At 55.1% G+C, this 17,978-nt stretch overlaps 1 protein-coding gene and 1 non-coding gene across 3 annotated transcripts; one reads left to right on the top strand and one right to left on the bottom strand.

Annotated features, from left to right (window-relative positions):
• The first annotated feature begins 3,066 nt into the window (after positions 1-3,066).
• On the top strand, positions 3,067-10,181 carry LOC102459940 (cholinesterase-like). 2 transcript variants are annotated; one of them, XM_075913930.1, is made up of 4 exons: positions 3,067-3,404; positions 5,108-6,607; positions 8,780-8,946; positions 9,795-10,181. In XM_075913930.1, exons 1-4 carry the CDS (start codon positions 3,082-3,084, stop codon positions 9,851-9,853), a joined length of 2,049 nt encoding a protein of 682 aa, XP_075770045.1. In that variant the 5' UTR covers positions 3,067-3,081; the 3' UTR covers positions 9,854-10,181. The 2 variants fall into 2 exon arrangements, with proteins under 2 accessions (XP_075770045.1, XP_075770046.1); XM_075913931.1 differs by having other exon boundaries at positions 3,273-3,404; positions 4,933-6,607.
• A 6,751-nt stretch (positions 10,182-16,932) lies between these two features.
• TRNAG-UCC (transfer RNA glycine (anticodon UCC)) lies at positions 16,933-17,004 on the bottom strand. The gene has a single exon. It is a non-coding gene; the product is annotated as a tRNA-Gly (tRNA).
• Between the last annotated feature and the right edge of the window lie 974 nt (positions 17,005-17,978).

Consider the following 17,978-nt stretch of genomic DNA (forward strand, 5'->3'; position numbering starts at 1 on the left):
TCCCCCCACACACTGGGGCCGGATAGCATGGCCAGAGGTCCTGGTTTTACAGGGACAGCTCCAATGTTCCCCCTAATCATTTTCAACCTTGTGTGGATTTTTTTTCTCCATCCATGTGCAGAATAAAATTGTCCTGTGCACTGAGGCACATGCGAATGTGCACCACCGATAGAAAAGCAAAACCTAGCTGTGGGCATGTGGCTAAACACCCAGCTTACAGGGAACACTGGAAAGTCCCAATAATTGGGACTTTGTCTTACAGAGGCACTTAGTACCCCCTTTACTCCCCTGTTCTGATGTTTCACATTTGCTGTCTGGTCACCCAAAGGCTGAGGTAGAGTGTGACAGACCAGCCAGGTCTGGGCACCACTGAGGGTATCCGTTCAGGGTGAATTGCTCAAAACAAGGGCTCTTTACAGCCCCAGACTGGAGACCTTCCCGAACAGGTCACAACCCAGTCACACCGAGCAAAACCCCTCAGACACACTAGCTCTCTCTGGCTGTGTCTAAACGACATGGCTCCATCGATGGAGCCATGTAGATTAGGCTGATCGGCAAAGGGAAATGAAGCCGTGATTTAAATAATCGTGGCTTCATTTAAATTTACATGGCTGCCACGCTGAGCCGACAAACAGCTGATCAGCTGTTTGTCGGCTCAGCGCGCTAGTCTGGACGCTCCACGCCGACCTGAAAGCCTTTTATCGACCTCCCCGTTATGCCTCGTAGGATGAGGTTTACCGGGGATGTCGATAAAAGGCTTTCATTTCGACAGGGGAGCGTCCAGACTAGCACGCTGAGCCGACAAACAGCTGATCAGCTGTTTGTCGGCTCAGCGGGGCAGCCATGTAAATTTAAATGAAGCCGCGATTATTTAAATCGCGGCTTCATTTCCCTTTGCCAAACAAACAAATCTACATGGCTCCGTCGACGGAGCCATGTCGTCTAGACGTACCCTCTGTGCCGCAGTCAGCTTTGGGCCTAACACACAGGTGAGGGGTTACAGAACCCAATCTCACCTACTCCAAACGGATCTTTCCAGTTCCAAAGAACCAGCCACAAATCAGTTTACACTTTGGATCTTACCCACAGGATCACACTGGGCCAATCCTTTAGAATCTAAAATCTAAGGCTGCGTCTAGACTGGCAAGTTTTTCCGCAAAAGCAGAGCCGTGCACACCCAGAGAGTCCAGAAAACTGGTTTATTGATGAAGCTGCTTTTGCGGAAAAACTTGCCAGCTGTCTACACTGGCCGCTTGAATTTCCGCAAGAACACTGACGATCTCATGTAAGATTGTCAGTGTTCTTGCGGAAATGCTATGCTGCTCCCGTTCGGGCAAAAGCCCTCTTACGCAAATGCTTTTGTGCAAGAGGGCCAGTGTAGACAATGCGGTATTGTTTTGCGCAAAAAAGCCCTGATGGCGAAAATGGCGATTGGGGCTTTCTTGCGCAAAACCGCGTCTAGATTGGCACGGACGCTTTTCCGCAAAAAGTGCTTTTGCGGAAAAGCGTCTGTGCCAATCTAGACGCTCTTTTCCGCAAATGCTTTTAACGGAAAAACTTTTCCGTTAAAAGCATTTGCGGAAAATCATGCCAGTCTAGACGTAGCCTAAAGGTTAATTAATAAAAGAAAGAAAAGCATGAGAGTAAAGTTGTTAAGGAGAATACATTACATGCGTCGAATCTCCCAGCTTTCGATGCAGGCTCTCAGCAGAGATGTTAGAAACTGCAAGCTTAAAAGTCCCGGGTGTACATCCTATATCAGGATGGGCCCACGATTCTTCCCAGCTCTCTGTTCCCCGCAGGGCTGCATCTGGAATCAGTAGCAGAATTGAAGGCAAGATCAAATCCGCCTCATGACATTTTATATTCACCCCTGGTATCTTCCAAGTTGGAGCAGGTCACATGGTCGAGTGACCTATCCTTGTGTCCCAACTCAGCAATCACAATACTGGCTGGTTTGCAGGTCTCAGACACATTCCTCAGGTGTGTATTGGCCTCTCTGAGAGCCTTGTTCCTGGAGCCTTGCTAATTAGATAGTCACTGATTGGACATTCCTGACCCATCGCTCTGTCTCAGGCAGAGAATTTTCCAGCATCACCACAGAGTACATATTTATTACTCCAAGTACAGATATCACACAAGCACATGAATGACATACATAACATCAGTAGAACATACGCTTCCATTGGACACCTCACATGGCCCCCTTTGTACAGACTTTGGGGCACCCCCTCGCCCCTTGTGTGCAGCAGTGATCTGTCTGATCCCCTTACAATCCAGTAACGTGACAGAGGCATGTAAATGAGACTACCCGACATAGTCAAAGAAGCCGGGATTTAAATATCCGCCGCCTCATTAAAATAAAAATGGCCGCCGTGCTGTGACGGCTCAGCTGATTGTCGGCACAACGCGGCAGTTAAGGCATGGATCGGTCGACAGGGAAAGCCGCTATCGACCGATCCCTTATACCTCGTGACTTTCCCTGTCGACCGATCCACGCCTTGACTGCCGCGTTGTACCGACAATCAGCTGAGCCAGCACAGTGCGGCGGTCATTTTTATTTTAATGAAGCGGGGGATATTTAAATCCCGGCTTCTCTGATTATGTCGGGTAGTCTAATTTACACGCCTCTGTCGGCAGAGGCATGTAGTCTAGACATACCCCCAAGGGCCTGGATTCTGTATTTGCCATTGCTCCCATGAGGGGCATTTCCAAGTACGGTTCGATGGCCCAACAGATCACACATGTGCTAGTGACACAGACTTTGGCTGCAGCCTTTCAAGCACGCTCTGTCCCATCCTCCCCTGTCTCCCAGGTTTGGGCGCAGGGAGTTGATCCTTCACCCCAGCTGCCGGTGGGGCAGCCACTCTGCCAAACTTTTAACCCAAGATCTTTCCAATGAAGCCTGCCACCCGTCCCTCCTGCCCACCCCCAGTGAGGCATGGGAGGTGAACACAGCTGTCGCCGCTCGCCGCTCCCGGGCACTCCCCTGACTCAGAAGCCAAGACGGGGCCATTCTCCATGCTCAGCAGCTGTGGGGCCCCACCCCAGAGTCAGCTGCATCTCGGCACGCAGGGAGCAATGGGCAATGCGGCCCTGCTGGGTGGATGCTGTCTGCTGCCTCACCCCAGAAGTGGCTGCATTTCAGCCAGCGGAGCTTCTCCACAGCATCAGGAAGCCTTTGGCCCCGGCCCTGGATTCCCTCCAGCCCTGCCCCCACGTGTCCAGCTCTCAGCAAGGTCACTGCTCAAAGGATCAATACCCCGGGGGTTGTTCGTCTCTGCATCGGAGCCATTAGTTGGCTCCAGCGTCCTCTGCGTGCTGAACCACAAAAGCTGCAGAGCTGCAACAGGACTGGGGACAGGGGACTTGGTGCTGCCAAGGGGTCTCCCTGCTGTGAAACGGTGAGAGAGGGAACGACGCAGCATGGAGGGCTGGAAGTGGGGTCTCCCTGGGGAATCACCCATCTACTAGAGCATTTCTCAGATCCCACATCAAGGACCCCTTTTCCTTATTCACTGAGGCTGGAACCCAGGTGCCTAGCCCCCTGCCCTAACCACTAGACCCCACTCAGCTCCCCGAGCTGGGGTTTGAACCCAGAAGTCTTGGATCCCCACCTGCCCTCGGCTCCCTGCACATGACCATCCCCCCACACATTCTGGAAAGGAGGCACCTTTGCACCCCACTCTACAGCAATTGGGGCTGAATCAGAGCCCGTGCGCCCCGGAAGGGAAAGACCCCATGTGCCAATTCCTGCCCCACCCCATTGACCCACCCAGCCCTCCACCTTGAGCCTGGATTCTGCATTTGCGGCTGCTCTCGGGAGAGGCTTTTCCAAGAAGGGTTTGATGCTCTGAACCTGCCTCTCTAATTCTGACTCCCAGCCCCTCCACCCTGCTATAGGGCCATATCCCAGGAGACCTGGCTCCTAACCCCTTCCGCCTCCCCACACACACACACACACACTCAAAACCAATAGATCCCATTCCCTTCCAGGGCTAAGGGGAGATCCCACGTCCCCCTCCCTCCATGACTTCTCTAGATCCTCTGCCCATCATCACAGACCCTATAGCTTCCTCCTCAGGTCTGGACCAGCTGTTTGGTGCTTCCCTCCTCTCCCCCCCAATCCCATTCGTGCTTTGCCTCCCGCCTCTGGGCTCTGCTGGGTTCTGGTTTGTATAGCCACAGTCTGAGGTGAGCAATCAGCCAGACTGCAAGCCTCTACCCCCAACTCCAGGAGGGGAGTGGGGTCTAGTGGTTAGAGGGGGGGGTGAGCTAGGAGCCAGAACTCCTAGTTTTAATCCCTAGCTCGGGGAAGGGAGGGGAGTCTAGTGGTTAGAGCGGGGGGGGAGCTAGGAGTCAGAACTCCCAGTTTTAATCCCTAGCTCGGGGAAGGGAGGGGAGTCTAGTGGTTAGAGCGGGGGGGGGGGGAGCTAGGAGCCAGAACTCCTAGTTTTAATCCCTAGCTCGGGGAAGGGAGGGGAGTCTAGTGGTTAGAGCGGGGGGGGGGGAGCTAGGAGCCAGAACTCCTAGTTTTAATCCCTAGCTCGGGGAAGGGAGGGGAGTCTAGTGGTTAGAGCGGGGGGGGGAGCTAGGAGCCAGAACTCCCAGTTTTAATCCCTAGCTCGGGGAAGGGAGGGGAGTCTAGTGGTTAGAGCAGGGGGGGGGGGGAGCTAGGAGCCAGAACTCCTAGTTTTAATCCCTAGCTCGGGGAAGGGAGGGGAGTCTAGTGGTTAGAGCGGGGAGGGGAGCTAGGAGCCAGAACTCCTAGTTTTAATCCCTAGCTCGGGGAAGGGAGGGGAGTCTAGTGGTCAGCGCAGGGTGGGGGGAGCAGGGTCCTAGAGCGGGGAGCTGTAGCCGGAAACGTGCTCTCACCCACAGAGGGGTGAAGGACGTTCCCTGCTGAGCTCAGCAAATGACTCCTCTCCCCAGGGTAACTGACCTGCGGGCTGTATTTGATCAAGGAGAGCAAGGACAGCACAAGAAACTACCTGCCCCCATCTCTCGGTGGAGGGCTTGGATCAGAGCGGGTCTGGGAAAAGCTACAGAAGACAGGCCCCATATAACGCTCCGTGTAACCCCCTTCGGGGGGGGATTTCCCTTCCAGCCCCGCCATGCCAGGACTCCTCCCCGCGCTCCCCTGCCTGCTCCTCCTCTCCCTGCCGGGCCCCAGCGCCGGCTCCGACGACGACGGCACCGTGGTGCTCACCACCAGCGGCCCCATCCGGGGCACGCGCCTCCCGGCCGGCTCCGACACGGTCACGGCCTTCCTGGGGGTGCCCTACGCCCAGCCCCCTCTGGGGCCCTTGCGCTTCCAGAAGCCGCTTCCCCACCTGCCATGGAGCGACGTCTTGGAGGCCACCGACTTCGGCCACGCCTGCGTCCAGATTTCATTCTCTGGTAGCCCGGAAGCTTCTATCTGGATGCCCAAAACGCCGCAGTCCGAGGACTGTCTCTTCCTCAACGTGTGGGTGCCCCACCCCCGGCCCCCGGAGCCGGTCCCCGTCCTCGTCTGGATCCACGGCGGGGGGTTCATAACGGGCGCTGCCTGCCTCAACATCTATAACGGCCGCTTCCTCGCTGCCACTGAGAAAGTGATCGTGGCCTCCATGAATTACCGGCTGGGGGCGCTGGGCTTCCTGGCTCTGCCCCCCGCCGCCCCGGGCAACGCCGGCCTGTGGGACCAGCGCCTGGCGCTGCGCTGGCTGCGGGACAACGCGGCCGCCTTTGGGGGGGACCCGGCCCGCGTGATGCTCTTTGGCCAGAGCGCCGGGGCCTCCTCCGTCGGCTTCCACCTCCTCTCCCCGGGGAGCCGGCCCCTGTTCACGCACGCTGCACTTCAGAGTGGCGCCGCGACCGCCCCCTGGGCTTGGATCTCTTTCCAAAAGGCCCAGGAGAAAGGCCGGAGGCTGGGCCAGCTGCTGGGCTGCCCCGAAAGCGACCACACCGCCCTGGTGAGCTGCCTGCAGGGGAAGGAACCCGGGGAGTTCCTCCAACACGACCCCTTGGCCATGCGCAAGGAACTGTTCTCGAAGGCCTTTGTGCCGACACCAGACGGGGATTTTCTCCCTGACGTACCTGCCAGGCTGCTGAGGGCTGACCACGGCCAGCCTCTGCCCATCCTGACCGGCGTCACTGCCAACGAAGGCACCTTCCTATTAAAATTCAGCCCTCTTAACTTCAGCCTGGCGAACACCAGCGCCATCGGCTGGGAACACCTGCTGCAGATGGTGAGGCTGTTGGCACCAGGGGCCCCGGAAGAGGCCATCCAGGCTGTGGCACAGCGGTACAGTCAGGAGCGGCAGGATGACACCCGGTACTTATGGGCCATGGGTCACACCACCGGGGACCACAGCTTTGTGTGCCCGGCAGCCGAGGTGGCCGGGCGAGAGGCGGACGCCGGCTGGCCTGTGTATGTCTACTACTTCACCCATCGCAGTCACGTCTTGCCTATGCCGGAGTGGATGGGGGTGCCCCACGGCGCTGAGGTGCCGTACCTCTTTGGGACCCTGGCATCCCTACGAGGAGCCAACTACACGCTCCCGGAGGCCGACGTGGCGCTGAGCCGGAAGCTGATGCGGTACTGGGCAGAGTTTGCCAGGAGCGGGTAAGGGAATCCCCCAGAATCCAACAGTCCTGGTGCTCAAACTAGGAGGCTGTGTCTACACTGGCAAGTTATTCCGGAAAATCAGCCGCTTTTCCAGAAAAACTTGCCAGCTGTCTACACTGGCCCCTTGAATTTCCACAAAAGCACTGACAATCTCATGTAAAATCATCAGTGCTTTTCCGGAAAAACTATGCTGCTCCCGTTCGGACAAAAGTCTTTTTCCGAAAAACTGTTCCAGAAAAGGACCAGTGTAGACAGCAGAGATTTTTTTTCTGCAAAAAAGCCCCGATCGCGAAAATGACGATCGGGGCTTTTTTGTGGAAAAGCGCGTCTAGATTGGCCACGGATGCTTTTCCGCAAAAAGTGCCTTTCCGAAAAAGCGTCCTGCCAATCTAGACGCGCTTTTCCAAAAATGCTTTTAACGGAAAACTTTTCCGTTAAAAGCATTTCCGGAAAATCATGCCAGTGTAGACATAGCCGGAGGGTACATTTATACTGCAGCACTATTTTGAACTAACTAGTGCTACAGGCAGTCCCCGGGTTACGTACAAGATAGGGACTGTAGGTTTGTTCTTAAGTTGAATCTGTATGTAAGTCGGAACTGGCGTCAGCCGCTGCTGAAACTGATCAGTTTCAACCGCGGCTGAATCTGGATGCCAGTTCTGATTTACATACGGATTCAACTTAAGAAACCCAGGCGTCCCCAAGTCAGCTGCTGCTGAAACTGATCAGCGGCTGATTCCAGGAAGCCCGGGGCAGAGCAACTCTGCCTCGGGCTTCCTGTAGTCAGCCCCTGGTCAGTTTCAGCAGCAGCTGACTTGGGGACGCCTGGGGCAGAGCAGCTGGGGTGCTGCCGGGTTGGTACAGTAGCGCTGAGGAGCAGCGCTGCGGGACCAACCCGGCAGCACCCCAGCTGCTCTACCCCAGGCGTAGGCAAGAAAAGCCTGGTCTGCTGTGGGGGGGCACAAGCTGCAACCCCCCGCCCAGCAGACCAGGGAGACACGGGTGGCGGGACCGCCCGCGTCCTCCACGGCTTTGCTCCGTCTCCCTGGTCTGCTGACCAGGGAGACGGGGAGCAAAGCCGCGGAGCACGCCCGCAGCTTTGGGCTGTCCCGCTGCGGGCATGCTCCGCGGCTTTGCTCCGCGTCTTCCTGGTCTGCTGGGGGGGTTCCCCCTCCCAGCAGACCAGGGAGACGTGGAGCAGCTTTTCTCACCCCAGAGGACGGGGGCGGCGGGACTGTAGCGCATCTGGGCGTCCCGCCGCTCTAGTCCTCCGGGGCGAGAAAAGCCCCGTTCATAACTGCGGATCCGACATAAGTCAGATCCGCGTAACTCGGGGACTGCCTGTATTCTGACATAACTCAGGGTACGTCTACACTAGCCTCCTAGACTAGGGAGGCTAATGTAGGCATTCGAACTTGCAAATCAAGCCCGGGATTTAAATATCCCAGGCTTCATTTGCATGTTCCCGGGGGCCGCCATTTTTAAATGCCCCGTAGTCGGGAAGAACTGCCCGTGGCTACACGCGGCAGGGATCAGGTAGTTCCAATTAAAGCTCCTATTCGAACTACCGGTATTCCTTCTGCAAGGACGGTAACGTCTATCCTTCCTACTAGCAGCCTGTCCTGCAAGTGCAACAGGCAAAGGGCAGCAGTCTGTGGCTTCTATTCCTTTTCGACCATTAGAAAGAAATGGCCATCGTTAGTTAAGGAAGCATGTGGCTTTCTCCGTTTGGAAGGACGAGAGACAGTGGACATCTTAACTGAGGGCAAACTGCAGCTTCAGCCTCCTACCTACCCCAGACTCTCTATCTGGGCCCCCATGTTTCCCCCCCTCCCCACACACACACACACACACACCACAGTCTCCTTCCCTCTCCCTCCCCCGTCTCCCCCACCCGTTCGTCTATATTGCTCTCCTGCCCACACAGCCCACATGTCTGAGAGCCAAATGACAAGCCGTCTTCCCCGACGGCAGCATGTGGCATCAGTCGCCGAGAGAACAAGGGCACCCTGAGTATTAGTTTGTTTGAGAAGAAGGGCAGGGGAGGGGGCTCCCAGCTGATGCCAGGGCGGCCATTTTGGAAGAGGGCGGCTTTGCAGGTTGGCTCCCGATGACCCCTGCACCTGGGCCAGTGCTCGCTTTCAGGGGACGTGTTTGCTTTCCTCTCAGGAGCCCCACAGGGCCAGGGAGCGCTAAGGAGCAGTGGCCCCGCTACAAATCCACAGAGCAGAACTTCCTGCGCATCAGCACGGAGCCACCCCAGCTGGAGGGGACGTCGCCCGCCCGGCTCTGTGGCTTCTTGATGTCGCTTCTCAAAGAGAAGCCCAGCCCAATAGGTGAGCGTCAGTCCGGGAAGGGGGTTATAGAATCATAGAATCATAGGACTGGAAGGGACCTCGAGAGGTCATCGAGTCCAGCCCCCCGCCCTCAAGGCAGGACCAAGCTCCGTCTACACCATCCCTGACAGATGTCTATCTAACCTGTTCTTAAATATCTCCAGAGAGGGAGATTCCACCACCTCCCTTGGCAATTTATTCCAATATTTGACCACCCTGACAGGTAGGAATTTTTTCCTAATGTCCAATCTAAACCTCCCCTGCTGCACTTTAAGCCCATTACTCCTTGTCCTGTCCTCAGAAACCAAGAGGAACAAATTTTCTCCTTCCTCGTTGTGACACCCTTTTAGATATTTGAAAACCGCTCTCATGTCCCCCCTTAATCTTCTTTTTTCCAAACTAAACAAGCCCAGTTCATGAAGCCTGGCTTCATAGGTCATGTTCTCTGGGTGATGGCACTAAAGGGGAAAGGACTCATTCCCCATCGTCCCTGGGCCAGCCAGTCCCCCCCACCATCCTGGGACCAGGTTAGAGTTGGGGCCCCCTGGAGGGTAAATTTGCCAAATGCCATTTCCTGCACTAGAACCCACAACCCCATCCTTCCCAGGCAAGCGCCAAGTAGTCTCCTAGATCCATGGGTGGATTACAGCCTTCTGCCCCATTTCCCCCTTTTCAAGTGAAGATGGGACCCTCTGGCCTCGTACAGGGGTAGACAACTGCAGGGAGCGCTCCCGTTCCTGGAGGGCTCCAGAATCCATGTGCTGCAGGTCGTCTCTAGGTTCAAGCCCAGTTTGTGGCTGTTTGGGACTTTTCTGGGGGGCAATGACATCTGCATTTCCTCCCCCCAGCTGAGACCCATGGAAGTGCAGAACCCTCAAAGGAGAAGGCGCACGAGGAGGAGAACTGAGCCCAGTGGAGCAAGCCAGGTCCTGCAGCATCCAATTCCAGACGTCTTCTATCCGCCGAGCAAAGAGAGAAATTTCCCCAACTGGGAGTCAGTAACTAGCTGCTGTAGTAATTCCATCTGGCCTCTAGATGGAGACATCATCCTAGTCACTTAGCACTGACGTTTCCTTGCAGTGTGTCATTCAACCATTAGATGTCACTGGGGTAGCAAATGGTTTCAATCAAGGTGGTGTCCCTGGTAAACAAGAGAGACCATGCTGGAATGAGAGCTGTGTAGAGACCTGTTTGGGTCAGTCGCTGCTTTCTTTAATAAACAGCTTCTATTGTTATTATTATGTATTATGTGCATTATGACATGAGATCAGGACCCCGCTGAGGTAGACTCTGTAGACACATACTACCAGATCTTCCCTGGCCGTACAGGCTACCAAAGGGAATAGACAAAGAAAGGATCGTTATCCCCCCATTGCACAGATAGGGAAACCGAGGCACGGAGGGGTGATATGACTTGCCCAAAGTCACACAGTGAACCTATCGCCAAACTGCCAGACGATATTTTGCCCAGTGGGAAGACAGTCAGCAAGGGAACGGGCGGCTGTTTGGGAAAGGGATTTCAAACACCCACCAGCTAGACACAGAAAAGGCAACAACAGAGCAAACCAGACCCTGCCACTGTGGGGAAACCTGAGAGACGGCCTCTCAGGGAAGGAAAGAGGGTTCAAACACAGGAGGCCTTACTCCCAGCCCCTTCTGCTCTCACCCACTCCTCTTCCCGAGCTGGGGATACAACCCAGGAGTCCTGGTTCTGCTCCCCTCTGGCTCCAATGAAGAGACGAACAGCCCCCGTTGTAGCAATCCTTTGAGCAGTGACCGTGCTGCCAGCTGGACATATAGGGAAGGAGTGGGGGGGGGGGGGCAGTTGGAAGGAGCCCAGGGCCAGAGCTGCAGAATGCTTCCGATGCTGCGGAAAGGCTCCGCTGGCTGAAATGCAGCCACTTCTGGGGTGAGGCAGCAGACAGCATCCACCCAGCAGGGCTGAAACGCCCATCGCTCCCTGCGTGCCGAGATGCAGCTGTCTCTGGGGGGGTGGGCCCACAGCTGCTGAGCCCGTCTTGGCTTCTGAGTCAGGGGAGTGCCTGGGAGCAGAGACAGCTGGCTTCGCCTCACTGGGGCTGGGCAGGAGGGGCGGGTGGGCAAGACCTTGGTGGAAAAAGTTTGGCAGAGTGGCTGACCCACCGGCAGCTGGAGGGAAGGATCAACTCCCTGCGCCCAACCCTGGGGGGGGATGAGACAGACCATGCTTGAAAGGCTGCAGCCAAGGTCTGTGTCATTAGCGCAGGTGTGAGGTGATGGCCCAGCAAACCGTGCTTGGACATCGCCCTCCAGAGAGCAATGGCAAATACAGAATCCAGGCCCCTGGGGGTGGGGAATGGGTCGGGGCCTTTCTCTTCCAGGGGGCGCTCCTGGGCTCTGATCCAATCCCACGTCCCCTTGCGCCTGCCTCCATCTATTGAAGCCTCCCTTTCTCCAGCCATTGGGTGACCAGACAGCAAATGGGAAACATCAGAACAGGAGGGTGAAGGGGGTACTAGGGGCCTCTGTAAGACAAAGTCCCAATTCTTGGGACTTTCCAGAGTTCCCTGTAAGCTGAGTGTTTGTGCGGCCTCCTGGGAGAAACTGAAATGCTGCCCAGCTGATTGGCAGCGTGCCCACGGAGAGGTTTTGTTTTTCAATTGGTGGTGCACATTCTCGCAGGCCTTGGTGCACATGACAAATTTATTCTGCACATGGATGGACAACAAAAGCCACACCAGCGGGAAAAAAGGAACCTGTCCCTGCGGCTTGTGTCATATAACAACCTGCAAGTGTCGTCAATAAACCGGTTTTCTGGACTCCCAGGCAGTGCGCGGCTCTGCTCACTGGCCACTGAGCACCAACAAAAATGGGGAGTGAGGTCCAGGGGTTAGAGTGGGGGGAGGGATGGGGACTTAGGACTCTGGGGTTCTGTCCCCAGTTTGGGGAGTGAGGTCTAAGGGTTGGAGCAAAGCAGGCTAGGAGTCAGGTCTCCCGGGTTCTATTCGGACTCCGGGGGCGGGGAGGAGGAGAGGGACTTGGTCATCTGTCTGCCGAAACCCCAGAGCACCACCCGCCTCCCACTGTGTCCTGCGATCCCAACACCGACCGCCCAGCCCCCAGCGCCCACACAGGTTCACGCCCCGGCCCCTGCTGTAAATGCACCAACCACACCCAGGTCATCTCTGGAGACCGAATGTGCTTTAATGTGCCGGGAGACTGCGGAGAGGCAGTTTGGTCTCGGGATTCCTGAGGGGTTTATGGGCAAGACACATCAGTATGGTCTGCTGGCACTCACAGGGCCTGGATGCTCTTGTTTGCAGGGCCCCACCCCACAAGCAGGCATCTGGACTTGCTCAGCTCTTCGTATGTCGTCTCCTGCACCTCAGATGTCCTGGGCCTGCACCTGCGAGACACACAGCGAGTGGGGTTAACAACAGTGGTGAGGAGCTCAGCCCAAGCGGGGTTTGGTCTGGTTCGAAGCAGGAAGGGAAATCTGAAGCCAAAACGTACGTGCTGGGCAGTGGGAGCTCAGCAGGGGGCGCTGTCCCTTGGAAGTCAGTGCTAACCCCAGTGTGGCACCAGGGGGCGCTGTGCAGCGCGGAGTAGACTGATGGGTCAGTAGGGGGCAGTGCTGACTCAGGTGGAGTCGCTAGGGGGCGCTGTGGGGCAGGGAGTAGGCCAGGAGGTCCACTAGGGGGCGTTGGCCCTTCACAGGCAGTTCCAGCTGCAATGCTGCCTGAGTAGGAGTGGGTCAGCGGTTCTCAGGACAAAATTTTTGTGGGGCAGGGGCCTCAGAGAGTGGCCCACCAACTCTTGCGGGTGTCTGCTGTCCAGGGGAAAGCACCCAGACACACACCCACCCAGACACACCCACCCAGACACACATCCACCCAGACACACACCCACCCAGACACACATCCACCCAGACACATCCACCCAGACACACACCCACCCAGACACACATCCACCCAGACACACCCACCCAGACACACATCCACCCAGACACACACCCACCCAGACACATCCACCCAGACACACACCCACCCAGACACACCCACCTAGACACACATCCACCCAGACACACCCACCTAGACACACATCCACCCAGACACACATCCAGCTCATTGTCATTTCTTTATGGCTCGCCAGCAAGCCTGGGGGGAAACGCGCTCGTCCCAAAACGTGCCAATCACACTTTCCGGCAGACTTATTCAGCCCCGGAAAGCTTGGGGACAAATTCAGGCCTGGATGGACACGGGAATGGAAGCAGGAAACGGTGGGGAAGGGATTTGTGTGCAGCCTCCTTAGGTGTGTCGGTAGCAGAGCAAGAGTCAGGCTAAGTCGGTGGCCTGACAGCGTGAACACTGCTACCTTCGCCTCTCACCTCCGTACGGAGATAGGGATGGAACGCTGGCTCCAGGGAGAACCGGGAGCTAAGGTAGCATCTGGGAAGAACTAAGAGATAATCATTAGCCGTTGTATGGATCGGGAAAGTATTTATACCGCTGCTTTTACTGTTTCTATTTAAACAATAAATATCCTAAGAGGTGGATGATTTACAGTGGTGTAATGAGGAGGGGCAGGGGGTGGGGCCTCAGGTGCCATATTGGGGGGGACAATTTAGTCCCCGTCCGCTTCCCTTGTCATCCCTCAGCTTGGCTGCTCTTTCTCCGCCCGCCAGCTGGAGCCATCTCCTCTCCGTCCTCAACCCGACCCTCATGCATCTCCGCTGGTGGGTCAGTGCGTGCGGGGACCCAGCCCCCAAACTGGAGGGGGCGGGGGAAGATGCGTTACAAGCGCCCACCTCCTCCCAACGCATGGCGGACGGGAGAGGGGCGCAAATTTTTCCTGTGTCTCTGGGCACATCCCACCCTCGCTACGCCTCTGTCAATAGCTCTCCTTCCTTCTTTTCGCCCATCCCTCGCTCCCCATCTTTCATGCTCCCTCCACTCCTTTCCTTCCCTCTGGTCTCTCTCCAATCCTCCTTCTCAAGCTCTTTCCCCCTTCCTCCTGTTCGTTCTTGCATCCTTCAGCCCCTCTGCTCTAGCATTCCTATTCCTCCTCCCTCCTTCCTCTCCTCCAGCTCTACTTTTCTTCACCCACCCTTCCTCTCCTCCTTCTCTGTTTCCCTTCCTCCCTTTTCCCAGCCCCCTCTTTCTTCCTCTTCCTCCTCCCGAACTTCCCCCATCTACTGAAGCTACAACTTTGCAATGTGCCCACATTCCATGTGTCATGATTATGAGGGTTAGCCAGCAGCCTGGGGATTAAGGGGTTAACTACACCTAGCCAGGTGGAGTGACCAGTAGGAATGTAGGTGGGACTTTCAACCTGGGACAAAGGAATTTGGGGTTTTTTCCTTTCTCCTTTTGTCTCTTGGGGTGTGTTCTCTGCAGCTACAGAGAGGGACAAGCATCTCTCTCTCTCTCTCCAAGAAACAATGCTTCACTTTTGTAAGTAGGGTAAGCTTTAAGTAGTTTTGTTAGGCTTTATTGTTTTAAGGGTTGGGTATGGGATCTGAGATCTGGCACTCCTTAAAAGATGTTTTGGCTTTTCTTTGTAACTAAGTTCTAGGCCCATGGAGTTTCTCCAGGAGTATATTTTGTTACCTCCCTATCTAGTCATTATGGTTGCAACAGGAACATTGTTGTAATAATAAAAGTTCTTTCTTTTCTTTTTATTAACCGGGCAATGGTTAATTGTGTGCCTTGATTTTTAGCTTAGGGGTGAGATTTCTCAAATGATCTTTCTCCTGATTTCTTTATCAACATTTGGGTGGTGGCAGCGGAAGTTTTATTCCCAAGATCTAGGTTTTTAAGATTTTGGGGGAAGTTTTATACCAAGGCCTGGTAGATAAGGCTTTGGGGTACACTTGCTGGCCCCCACTTCTGCATTTATCATGCCAGAGTGGGGAAGGAGCCATGACACCATGCACGGTTGGCTAGCTCATCCACACTGTGGCTCCTATGTTTCAATCGTCTCTCCTTCCCTGAGAGGCCAGCTCTCAGTTTCCCCCAAAGTGGCAGTGTTTGGTTTGCTTTGTATTTGCCTTTTCTGTGTCTAGCTCAAGAGGGGTTAATAATTTTGGGCTGGGGTCCACTTCAAAAGTTTGTCTCAGAAGGAGCAGGGCCAGCGCTCCACGGCTGTGGGACCCACTTATGCCTATTTTTCACAGTTAAAGCAATACCGCCCCAGCAACATCAGGTGAAGAGCCAGGTGCATTTTGAGTGGCTTGACAAAGCCCTGGCTGGGTTGATTTAACTGGAATTGGTCCTGCCTTGGCCAGGGGGCTGGACTTGATGGCCTTCTAAGGTCTCTTCCAGCTCTATGGTTCTATGATTCCTTGTGGCTGTGTCTACACTGGCAAGTTATTCCAGAAAATCAGCTGCTTTTCCGGAAAAACTTGCCAGCTGTCTACACTGGCCGCTTGAATTTCCACAAAAGCACTGATGATCTCATGTAAAATCATCAGTGCTTTTCCGGAAAAACTATGCTGCTCCCGTTCGGGCAAAAGTCTTTTTCCGAAAGACTTTTGCGCAAAAGGGCCAGTGTAGACAGCACAGTACTGTTTTCCACAAAAAAGCCCCGATCGCGAACATGGCGATCGAAGCTTTTTTGCGGAGAACCGCGTCTAGATTGACCACGGACGCTTTTCCCCAAAAAGTGCTTTTGTGGAAAAGCATCCTGCCAATCTAGACACGCTTTTCCGAAAATGCTTTTAACAGAAAACTTTTCTGTTAAAAGCATTTCTGGAAAATCATGCCAGTGTAGACGTAGCCACATGTGTGTTTTGGGGTAAAAACATAGTTTCTCAGCCATTTGGCTAAGTTCAAGAGCAGCACAGGGGGAGGCAGGGAAGTGGCCCAAGGACCCGGCCCGAGAGCGGTGCTCATGTTTCTTTGCCGTAAAGCGTTGCTTCTTGGGTGTTCACCTAACAGCGAGTGTTCTGTGCCTCTCGGCGAAGACAAAAAGCAGTGAGAGGTAGCCCGCAGCTGCGGAACCCATCTATGTGGAGTGGTGTGGAGAGGGCTGATAAAGAAAAGTTATTTATTAGTTCCCATAATAGAAGAACTAGAGGACACCAAATGAAATTAATGGGTAGCAGGTTTAAAACTAATAAAAGGAAGTTCTTCTTCACACAGCGTGTTGTCAACCTGTGGAACTCCTTGCCAGAGGAGGCTGTGAAGGCTAGGACTATAATAGAGTTTAAAGAGAAGCTGGATAAATTCATGGAGGTTAGGTCCATAAAAGGCTATTAGCCAGGGGATAAAATGGTGTCCCTGGCCTCTGTTTGTCAGAGGCTGGAGAGGGATGGCAGGAGACAAATCGCTTGATCATTGTCTTCGGTCCACCCTCTCTGGGGCACCTGGTGCTGGCCACTGTCGGTAGACAGGACACTGGGCTAGATGGACCTTTGGTCTGACCCAGTACGGCCGTTCTTATGTTCTATGCTCGCTTTTCAGAGTTAAAAAAAAAACCTCACATCTGACACCTTCCCACATTGCATTGGGTGGGAATTGAGCCCAGATCAACTGCTTGGAAGGCAGCAATGCTTGCTGCCAATCCACCAATGCGCCTAGCTTGCTCTGCTAGTAGAATTGGTGGGGGGTGGCCCACGTCTGCTCCCAGGCCCGCTGGCGGCGAGACGTGTGTTTTGGGGTAAAAGCATAGATTCTTGGCCGTTTGGCTAAGATCAGCAGCGGTGAGGTGTGGGTAGCAGCTGCCCTGAGCTCTCCGTGACGTGAAGAGCCAGGTGGGAGAGGAGTCCTGGTGCCTTTTGAGAGGGCTTGAAGATGGCTCGGGTGGAGGGGGAGAAGTGGCTGCCACATGCTGTGTGTGCCCTGGGGTCCTGGCCCAAGAGCGGTGCTCCTGCTTCTTTTCCGTTCACCTACAATCAAGAGTTTTGTCCCTCTTGGCAAAGAGGAAAAGCAGTGGGAGTCACTGGCGCCTGTTTTTCAGAGTTAAAGCAAAACCTCTGTAGCAACATCAGACTCTGCCAGCCCAAATTGCATTGGCTGGGAATCGAACCCAGGTCAACTGCTTGGAAGGCAGCTATGCTCACCACTATACCACCAATGCTTGTGTCTGTTTCTTGTTGTAGAATTGGTGGGAGATGGCCCATGACTGCTCTGAGGTCTGCTGGAGTCCAGATGTGCGTTTTGGGGTAAAAGCAGAGCTTCTCGGCCCTTGGGCTAAGATCAGCAGCAGCAAGGTGGCAGCAGCGGCTGCCCTGTGCTCTCTGTGACGTGAAGACCTGGGGAGGAGAGAAAAATTGGCCGCCCTATCTTTTGTCCCAGGAGCAACCAGGCATCCAACCCAGCCTCTTCAGGGCTGGCGCTGGTGCCACTTGAGAGCAGGGAGGCGAGGTGGGCTCCGTGAGTCCTGGAAGAGGGGACTAAGGGACTGGGCCGGCAAGGTCTTGTATTTATTCCCGGTCTATATTGTACATGGTCTTTCCAGTGCTGTGGCCTTTCCTGTCTTCGATTGTGCCCATCCCAGCCCCTGCAGCACGGCGCCCCCTAGTGCCACACTGAGGCCTGTGCTGACTGCCGGGGGAGAGCGCCCCCTACTGAGTCCCCACTCTAGTTACTCCAGCACCGTGCCCTGTAGCATCGCCCAGGGGCTGACACTGACCCACTAGCCGGTAAATAGGAGACACAATCTCTAATCTCCCTCCTGCACAGATCAAGCCGAGCTCATTCCTTGGGAGAACAAAGTGTTTGTCCTTGTGGAGGCCGGTTCACTGAGATCCATCCCACCTCCTCACAGAATATTTATAGCTTCTTGGCCGCCTAAAGCCCAAGGCCAGAAGTTATCATGGGGTTTGGCCGGGAAGCTCTCAAGCTCTCTTCAGTTGCCCCTCCACTGTCATGCTGCTCCTGGCCTCTATCTTGGAGTTCCCCCTTGGGAGCCACCTACTTGCTGTGCAGGGTGTGAGAGGGAGAAGAGGGGGGGTGTTGATGTCAGGGTGTCCCTCTTCCCCCCACTCCTGTCCCTGATCTCCACACAGAGAGAAGGGGATGGAGGGAACTTGGCCGTGCAAATCTCTGTCA

This window comes from Pelodiscus sinensis, chromosome 32 (assembly GCF_049634645.1).
Source record: "Pelodiscus sinensis isolate JC-2024 chromosome 32, ASM4963464v1, whole genome shotgun sequence".
Lineage (NCBI taxonomy): Eukaryota > Metazoa > Chordata > Testudines > Trionychidae > Pelodiscus > Pelodiscus sinensis.